We start from the raw sequence: 9,192 nt of genomic DNA on the forward strand, positions 1-9,192 counted from the left end.
GCTCTATGTGGGCCTGCCCTTGAGAAGTGTTTGGAAACTTCAGTTGGTGCAGAATACTGCTTCCAGGATGTTGACTGGAGTGGGTCCTAGGTATCATATCACTCCAGTCTTGGCCCATCTATACTAGCTCCCACTTGGTTTTCAGGTACAGTGCTGAACTTGACCTTCAAGGCCCTATTTGGTTTGGGACCAGCATATGAGAAGGACCGCCTAATCCCTTATGAACCTGCCTGACCACGATGGTCATCTTTGGAGGACCTGCTTCGGGTGCCCCTGCCTTCTGAAATTAGGTGGGTGGCAACCTGGGAGAGGGCCTTCTTGGTCATGGTGCTAACTCTCTAGAATTCTCCCTAGGGAGATTCATCTGTACCCCTCTGTTGCTGTCTTTTGCCAGTGGGTGAAGGGTTATTTTTGTTTTATTTGGCATTCCCTCAATTATTCCTCCTTCCCTAACCAAAGTTTTAATTGCTGTTTTTATGACTTCATGTGTATTTTAACTCTGTTGTTTAATTGTTTTAATGATGTTTGTTGAGGGGGGTTGATTTTAATGGTTTTAAACTGTGATTTTATCACGTATGTTTTCAATTATTATCCGCCTTGGTTGCCCTTGTAAGAACAGAAAGGTGGGTAGAAATTTTGTAAAATAAACATAAATAAAATTTTTGTTTTTATTTTCTAGAGAAAATATAGATGTGAGATTCTAGTCACTGGATAAAATGGATCAATTTACAGTTAATCTGTGGGTGAAGATGGAACCTTTCATAGTGGGAGCTTTGCAAATCCCTCCTCCGTCCAAGTTTGGTCTACATTATCTACGAAAGATGTCTACTTATGTCCGGATGCATTCTAGTGAGGGCTATTATCCTTACCTTTTCTGGCCTATGTGGCGACACATTGCCTGTGGGAAGCTGCAATTAGAGAAGGACTTGGCTTGGCTATATTTTGAGCTTTTTGACAGTCTTGTTGAACGGACTGCAGAGGAGCGACTGGAATGGGCAGAGGTGATGTCGAGCTGCGCAACTGAGGAGGAAGCAGAGAAGCAACGGAACAAGGCATGGAATGTCATCTTGTAATTTTTAGTGGAATCTCGGTTATGTTCCTGTATCTTTATTGCATTAGGAAAGAAAAGCCATAGCAACAATACAAAACAAAGTAAAATTATACCAAGATAAAATCTTTAAGAAGAAAAATATGATAATAAAAATTCATCATTAACATGTATATCTCTAATTTTTAAAAAGACCATACAGTCTAGAGACAAATTAGAGACAAGTGACCCAGAGTGGAACAGCCACAGGTCAGGCATACATTGGTCAGCATGTCCCATCATCCTTTTATTCTTCATGAAGGCAGCAGCAAATCTTGCCATTTGGAGAGTAATTAATTTGTTCCTGTCTGCCAGTAATAATGACTAATTTCTCCAGATCTGACCTTCTGGGGAAGTGGAATGTTATGGTCTGCAAAAATCTGTTGCATTCAGCCTCATATCTTGGACACTGGAATGTATTGTGGGATAGATTCTCAATAGACTTTTGATCACAGGAGCAGACTCTGTTCCTATATACGATTCCATTAAAACAGCCTTCCAGGACTGCGAGCAGTAAATATCTAAATGTGCCATGGTGAAGGCCTTTCTATACTTGCAATTCCTTAAACGGTTAAAGGATGCAGAAAGAGTCAGGGGAGAGGGAAATAGATGTTCTCAGGTTACCTACAAGAGTTGTATTGGTTGGTTATGTTCTTCATAGCAATGTCTTTGGTTTTTGCTCTTCCTGCACGTAATGTGGAAAACAAAAGTTTATTTCCTTATCTCGTGATTCAAGGTACACTTCAGGTACATGTGGACCATAATCTAGCATGAGGTCAGAGTGTTTATCCATTGAAGTTGCCTCTAGTTTTTAAAAGTAATGGTCAGTCTATGTCTCCCTCACTCCTCCATACTGATCTGCTTCTGAACATAAGATGGTTCATCTCTGCTGAATAAAATGGTTCTTAAAAATAATGTTCTGTTTTTAAAATTTAAACTTTTTTCCTGGTCTTTTCATTTAGTTATCTGTAGACACCCTGCAATTCCTGCTGTTCCTCTATATTCAGCAACTAAATAAAGTTTCTCTAAGGACATCTCTGGTTGGAGAAGAGTGGCCAAATCTTAAATCCAAGTCTTACAGCCTAAATGGAGAATCGTCCAATCAAATTAAGGTATTTTGAATTGATTTTCTTGCGAAGTTTATTTTCCTTTGGAAGCAGCTTCCAAGCTTTTATTTGAAGACAAGAACTTGGCATATATAGAATATAACTCTTAAATATGTTGTGCATTCTAAGATTCCATTCAACACCACTTTCATTGTATTCTTAAAACCAACAACGACAATATCTTTGCCCAAATTAATTTTTTTAAACAAAAATACTCTATTAGGGAAAAAAAGATCAGTGACTTTCACCTTAAGGAAGTACAGTATAAATTACTGTTTTCTGGTTCCTTTTATACTGGGTAACTATTTGCAGTGGTTAGCAAACTTGCAAGAATGGAGTTGAATTGTCACTTGGCTTTGTACAAATTCATCTTATATCTGATGACCTGCTCTTTGTTTGATGTCAGAACTGGAATGACAGCTACCATCAAGCCTTTGTCCAGAGTCACCTTCAGGATCTTCTAGAACTCTTACTAGATCCGGACCAGCTCTCTGCCTCCTCTCATTCCACCCATAATAGCCTGGTAACTCCTGAAGCTGTTCGAGCTCTCAGCTTTCTGATTGAAGGGTCTGTGAACAACAATAGGACTGTCCATCCTCTGCATGAGCTTGCACTCTGGCAGCCACTGCATGCAAACAGTGGTTTCTCAAAGATCTCCAAAGCTTTCTCTTTTCCCAAGCTGGAGTGCTGGCTGAGGGCTTGCCTGACTGGGAACCCATTTGGAACATCAGCCTGCCTCAGATCTGGGAAGAAGCTTGCATGGGCACAGCAAGGTACAGTTAATTTTTCTTTATCTCTGGTTATTTTAGTCTTGGAACATAATGCAACATCTTCTTCCTTTTTATCCTATTTACAAAACCCCAGAGACCTCCTGCGCTGTAAGACACCATCTTTGAACAGGGGCTGGTGGTCTGATCAACTATATTCATGACAGTTCTTTCCCACCAATCTGGGCAGCAAAATTTATGGAACATTTCAGTCCTGTAACATGCATCCTCATTTTTGTAGTTGAATGAATACCCTTATTGTAAAAGTTGGCAAGTTCCCAGTTCAGTAGGTAAAGGCTAAACCAGGGTCTCCCATGCTTCGTCCATTAGGACATGGTTGTATTCATACTAGATATTGTGTGGCTATCTCCTTCTGACATTGCCAAAGTAGGTCAAGTTGCTAGCATCAAGAATATATTCCATGTTAGCTGCAGAAAGTTAACAAGACTTCTCAGTGCTTGTTTTTCAGTTGTGCTTCTTGTCACTGTTATCACTAAGAACATAACAACATGTACACCTTGTACCCGTCTCTTTTTAAAAATGTGGAATGATAAAGCTTTGTCTAACCTTAGAGACAGAGTATGGAGCAGATGGAAGGTTATAAAATAGCTATAAATATTTGTGTCTGAACTGAATTTTATAGTGTCTTATTTCATGTGCAATGAAATTGACAGGTTTCTGAGTGTGTGGAAAATGCACTAGCCTATGTTTTCACATTGCTATGTAAAAAGAGTGAAAGACCTGAAAACCTTTTCACTGTTGAATGGATATAGAGGGCTATTTACCTGTGTATGAATGGGATGTGCAGGTGGATAATTGGATAACACAGGAGCATGGCTGTGTTCTTTATGAAATGATATTTGCTGTTTCGGTCTCAGGTTGACATAAGATCTCATCTATTTGATTTTTCATATTTTAGTATGAAATAAAAAAAAACTTCAAATGAGTTGAATAATTTTTAATCAGTGAAAGTCTCTGATTAATTTGTTCTGAGGCTGTTGTGATTGTAAGACACAAATATAGACGCCCTGGGTATATTGGATTAATCAGAACAACCTAGTTTTTTAAAGCAATGTTTGACTTGATTCTTGTAGTTGAAGGAACAACCAAGCGAGCCAAGATAGCCTGCAATACTCACATGGTCCCTTCAGCACACCGCACAGTTGTGATGAGTCAAGTCTACAAGCAAACACTGGCAAAGAGCTCAGATACTCTAGAAGATAGTCATGTGAAGATTCATCGCTGCTGTGAATCCTTCATTTATTTACTGTCTCCACTGAGGTGAGTTCACCTTCTCTGATCCGCCTTTGGAATGTATTTCCAAGTTACGTTTCTTCCTGCGCAACTCAGTTACTCTTTCCTCTCTCTTTTAGGTCTGTGAGCATAGAGAAATGCAGGAACAGCACATTTGTCCTGGGCCCAGTGCAGACAGTCGTTCACCTCCATAGCTGTGACAGTGTCAAAGTGATTGCTGTCTGCCATCGTCTGTCTCTGTCATCTACCACCAGTTGTACTTTGCACATCCTCACTCCAACCAGACCACTCATCCTACTAGGCAACCAAGCAATTACGTTTGCTCCCTTCCACACCCACTATCCGATGCTTGAGGACCATATGGGCAGGACTGGCTTGGCCACAGTGCCTAACTACTGGGACAATCCAATGTTGGTGTGCAAAGATAACTGTGACTGGAAGGTCTTCAGATTCCTTTCACCCTCAGAGTTTTACCCCTTTGTTGTTCCGTTTGAAATGGAAGGTGACACGACAGAAATACCTGGTGGGCTGCCCCCTGCATACCAGAAGGCACTCAGCCAACGAGAACAGAGGATACAGATCTGGCAGAAGACTGTGAAGGAGGCAGGGCTTACCAAGTAAGTACCAACTTCTTCCAAGAGAGAAGGTTTAGCTGCATGTAGTAGATTGAGAGCACAATGTAGCTATGTTCATAGACATAGTTCAGCATTGTGGCATGAGCATCTATGAACTATTTTGTTAGCTTTTCTAAATTGTACAGAAAAATAGTTGGTAAATATCTAGTTGGTAAAAGGAGCCCCGTGGCGCAGAGTGGTAAGCTGCAGTACTGCAGCCAAACTCTTCTCACGACCTGAGTTCGATCCCGACAGAAGTTGGTTTCAGGTAGCTGGCTCAAGGTTGACTCAGCCTTCCATCCTTCTGAGGCCGGTAAAATGAGTACCCAGCTTGCTGGGGGTAAAGGGAAGATGACTGGGGAAGGCACTGGCAAACCACCCTGTAAACAAAGTCTGCTTAGTAAACGTTGGGATGTGACGTCACCCCATGGGTCAGGAATGACCCGATGCTTGCACAGGGGACCTTTACCTTTTTAAATGAAGCAACACGCTGTAAAGCCTGTTACTGTTTCTGAAGCATATAGGGTTCTTCAGGGGTGTCAAACATAAGGACCGCAGTCTGGCTCCTTGAGAGCTCCTTGAGAGCCCGCAAGCAAGTCTAGGCAGTCACCCCCCCCCCTACTTTCGATCTGGACTGGCAAGGCATAACCCGGCCCGACCAAGTGGCACTTATGTCCTATCCGGTCCTTGTAACAATTCGACACCCCTTGGGTACTTTATTCCCAAAAGTAATATGCAGACAATTCATTTTTACTGTGCTATGGATAGTAAATTGCTTTTGGAGATAATTTACTACCTTATTTTCTTTCTTTGGTCTTTTATCAATTTTTAAGTTGATCTGTCTGAATGAGCTAAAAGTGGACTTTGTTGGGCAGGCACGGTCATTGGCTAAAGATTAATGGTTCTGTTTTGTTGTGCAAAGTGGTAGAGGGTAGGACCACTTAAATGCCACAAGCTGTTGCACTGAACTATTATCTAAAATTGAAAATATAATTGGAAAACCCACATCTTGACTTTAGAACATTAGAACAAAGAACTTTGTGATAACGTGAGTGACAGAAACCCTAAAACCTATTAGGCTCAAGAGTGCCACCTAGAGCATCTGGGAGACCCCTAGAGATTCCTTCAGAATGAGCTGTTTACTTCCATTCCACATTGGACCATGCTGGCAGACTTAATCCCTTTTGGACAAAGGTTTGGACCAGACCACGTATTTGTCATGGACATTCAGAACCATTTCTAGGTGCTTGATGGAGGTAGGACTATATTGTATATGGCTCTGATTGTTAAAAGTAGGCTCTGACATCAGAGATGAGGGTTTTCATGGGAATTGTCTTCAGTGGAAACTGGCTCCACAGGAAGTTGGTAGGAATTAAGGACTCTTTCAACTTCTTGTTACCACAAGGAACTCTACACATGCTTTGAGGAACCAGCCGCAGCATAAGTAACATGTTTAGCCTGGTTAGTTCAACTGTATCGCTTTTCATTCTAATATCTCTGTGTTGTTGCTGCTGTGTGCTGCTTTCCCCTGTATTTTGTTTTGCCTTTTTCTTACTACCAGGTTGGTTTAAAGTTTTTTTGCTGTTGCTCTAATATTGCTTAGTGGATCAGTCGAGATGTTCTCAGGATGTCCTGAGCGGTGGCAGCTGGTTACCAGGGTACTTTCCAGGGAACCCTTGGTCTAAAGAAGTTCCCCAGTAAGGAAAGGCACAATTTTCGCCTTCCTATCGTAATGATGTTTTCACATGAAGTACTTATTTTATTTTTTATTTTATTTATGTTGTTTATAGTCTGCCTTTGTCGCTGGGACTCAAGGCTGCTTACATAGAATAAATCAGTACAATCAACTAAGTGGGACCTCCAAAAGGCAGTGCAGTAGGATTTGACTTGTAGAGATCTGAAAAACCAGCCAGAGGTGAAGTGCAGTATAAGTATCAACATGACACATTAAAACAAACTGACTTACAGCAACAGACAGTATAAACTATACACAATGGTGTAGTCCACAGTCCCTAACCCTCCACCCCAGTCCTTTATCTGAACCATATTGTTACCGTTCAGCTTTATTATCTGTGCAAAAAGCCCTCTTGAACAATTCAGCTTTGCATAGCTTGCGGAAAGCCAGGAAGGTGGGAGCCTTCCTGACCTCATCAGGCAGACCATTTCATAAGGGGAGGGCCACAACCAATAATGCATGTGTATGGGATGCGGTTGATTTTGCCCGTTTAGTATGTAGTATAAGCCTCCTGATACATATGGATTTCTTTTTCTTAATCTGATGATCTTAAATTTCTCTTAAAACACACACACATAACCTGCTGCACAGAGATTTGGAGCCAGTTCAGTAATATGACAGTAGTATGTGTGAAGGAGCAAGTCTTGCAAACAAAGGATTACCGCACATTTATTGTTTACAAATCACAGAATCTCACTGTGTGAGACTGTGGCTGACTGTGTGCCTCCTGTAGTGATTATATTTTCCCTGCCTTGTTTTTACTGGAGCATCAAAGTTAGTGAAATCATATGGGGAACATAGTCCATGGATCAACATGCTATTTACAATTTTTGTCTATGGAGACTATAGTAATTTAGTGGAATGCTGGGGAAGCTAATACCATGAAAAGTAGCATCCTTGAGAGGATGCTATAAAGGGGCTAAAACCTTATTGTTCTGTAGCAGAACTTTTGATCCTCAGTAGCAACTGGTAGAGTCCTTAATATGTCAGGTAATACACAGGAATGAATGTAAAAACTGGGGGTTAGAGGCTTCCTTTCACTGTAGTGCTCTGAAGTAATAATTCCCTTCAGATAATATCAGTGTTTTCTTGCTAAGATTCACATCTTTTTTGCTTAGAAGGTTCCTGTGTATGAATGCTTCCTGTAAGTGGAAATTCAATAAATAGGGATGCAGCAATGAAGCTTCATCAACTGAACTTGGTATCATGGTGCTTTTGCTGCACCGCTAACAGGTTCCAACCATACTGAGTTACAAGCTCAGTATAAACTTGTAACATGGGCCTCTCTCCCTGCACACATCCCATCCCAAGTATTTCTCTTTTTGCTTTTTGTTCTAACTACCGGTACCCAGTTTCATTTTTCTCCTGTCTCAGGCACTTTTTAATAATTTGAATAAGGAGTGAACTGTTACTTTCTGCCAGGTGAATGGTAACATTTGGATTGAGAAGAAGCTGGAATAAGTTTCCAAAACTCACATTCTTCGTAATTTGCATAAACAAAAATAGGACTTCTCTGTTCTGTTCCATTCTTCACCAATTGCTCAACTACCTTTTTTCTTTTTAAAAGCTCCAAAGTCCTAACCCAACAGCTGATAAGGAAGCAGGCTTGTTAAGTGAGCAAAAGAGCATTTTTGAGTAGAGGACATAACTGATTTCAAAGAACTGCAAGCAAAGGGAGTTTATAACCCTGCCTTTTACTTATGTATTTCTACCACTCTGGCTCTGTATATGGAGGATTCCAATTGGAACTAGAATTGAAGGCTCCATGGAACTTTTCTTTTAATAAATGTATGTGTCTCTGAGCAACCCCCGGTGGTATAAGCAACCTGAAAAAGAATGGAGATGGTTCTTTTTGGTGATGTTTCTCTGAATGAGGGAGGGTTTCAGTTTTCCTTAAGAGTATGTACCCATTCTTCCTGTTCTGGACTCTTGATCAAAACTTCTTTGGAATGGTTTTCCCACAGAAGATTGTCAGGTTTGCTCTGTTGTATATTTTAGAATAGCCTTTTTCTTTTGTTTGGGAATTATGAATGGATTCCTTTTTATCTGAGAAGGATACTCTACTTGGTTTTGTATTGGCTTGTAGCCATTTCACTTTAGAATACCCCCCTTGTGTTATCCTCTTAACATTGTAGGCATGGAAGCAGGGCTTGTCTCTTTTAATTTACATTTTGTGCAGTGTCTAGCTGTTAGGCACTTCATCAATATTTCTTTGTTTTTTATCATTGTAAGCTACCCTGAGGGTTTGGCCCAAGACAAGCTGCTGGTTTAAAAAAACATAAAATGGGCAATTGTCTCATTTGATGAAAACTGCATGCACTAAGTGAAAGCATGTTTATGTGTGAACAGATGCCTTCATTGCTTGGTCTTGTATTCACTGTGGATGAAAAGTTCCCTGTTAGGCATTGGACTCAAATGTTATGAATATGTTTATAATTGTATTCCACGTGCTCCAGGGCCACTGTTTTGATGCATTTCAGGGATCAGAGGAAGACATTCCAGGTGTTGGTGGAGAGCAAGTTCTACGAATGGCTGGTTCACACTGGCAGTCGTCAGCAGCTTGACAGTCTGGTGCTTCCTGCTGCAGGTTCTAAACAGGAAGCAGGATAGCGGAACTTTTGAAACAGCA

General features: G+C 40.8%; 1 protein-coding gene across 1 annotated transcript; it reads left to right on the forward strand.

The window, feature by feature from the left end:
- Nucleotides 1–713: 713 nt before the first annotated feature.
- Nucleotides 714–9,192, forward strand: LOC130493037 (TBCC domain-containing protein 1-like). The gene is made up of 6 exons (XM_056866811.1): nt 714–1,052; nt 2,050–2,199; nt 2,600–2,966; nt 4,055–4,241; nt 4,334–4,831; nt 9,044–9,192. The coding sequence occupies exons 1-6, from the start codon at nt 717–719 to the stop codon at nt 9,171–9,173; spliced, it is 1,668 nt and encodes a 555-aa protein (XP_056722789.1). The 5' UTR covers nt 714–716; the 3' UTR covers nt 9,174–9,192.

The sequence above is a fragment of the Euleptes europaea genome, unplaced genomic scaffold (assembly GCF_029931775.1).
Source record: "Euleptes europaea isolate rEulEur1 unplaced genomic scaffold, rEulEur1.hap1 H_5, whole genome shotgun sequence".
In the NCBI taxonomy this organism is placed as follows: domain Eukaryota; kingdom Metazoa; phylum Chordata; class Lepidosauria; order Squamata; family Sphaerodactylidae; genus Euleptes; species Euleptes europaea.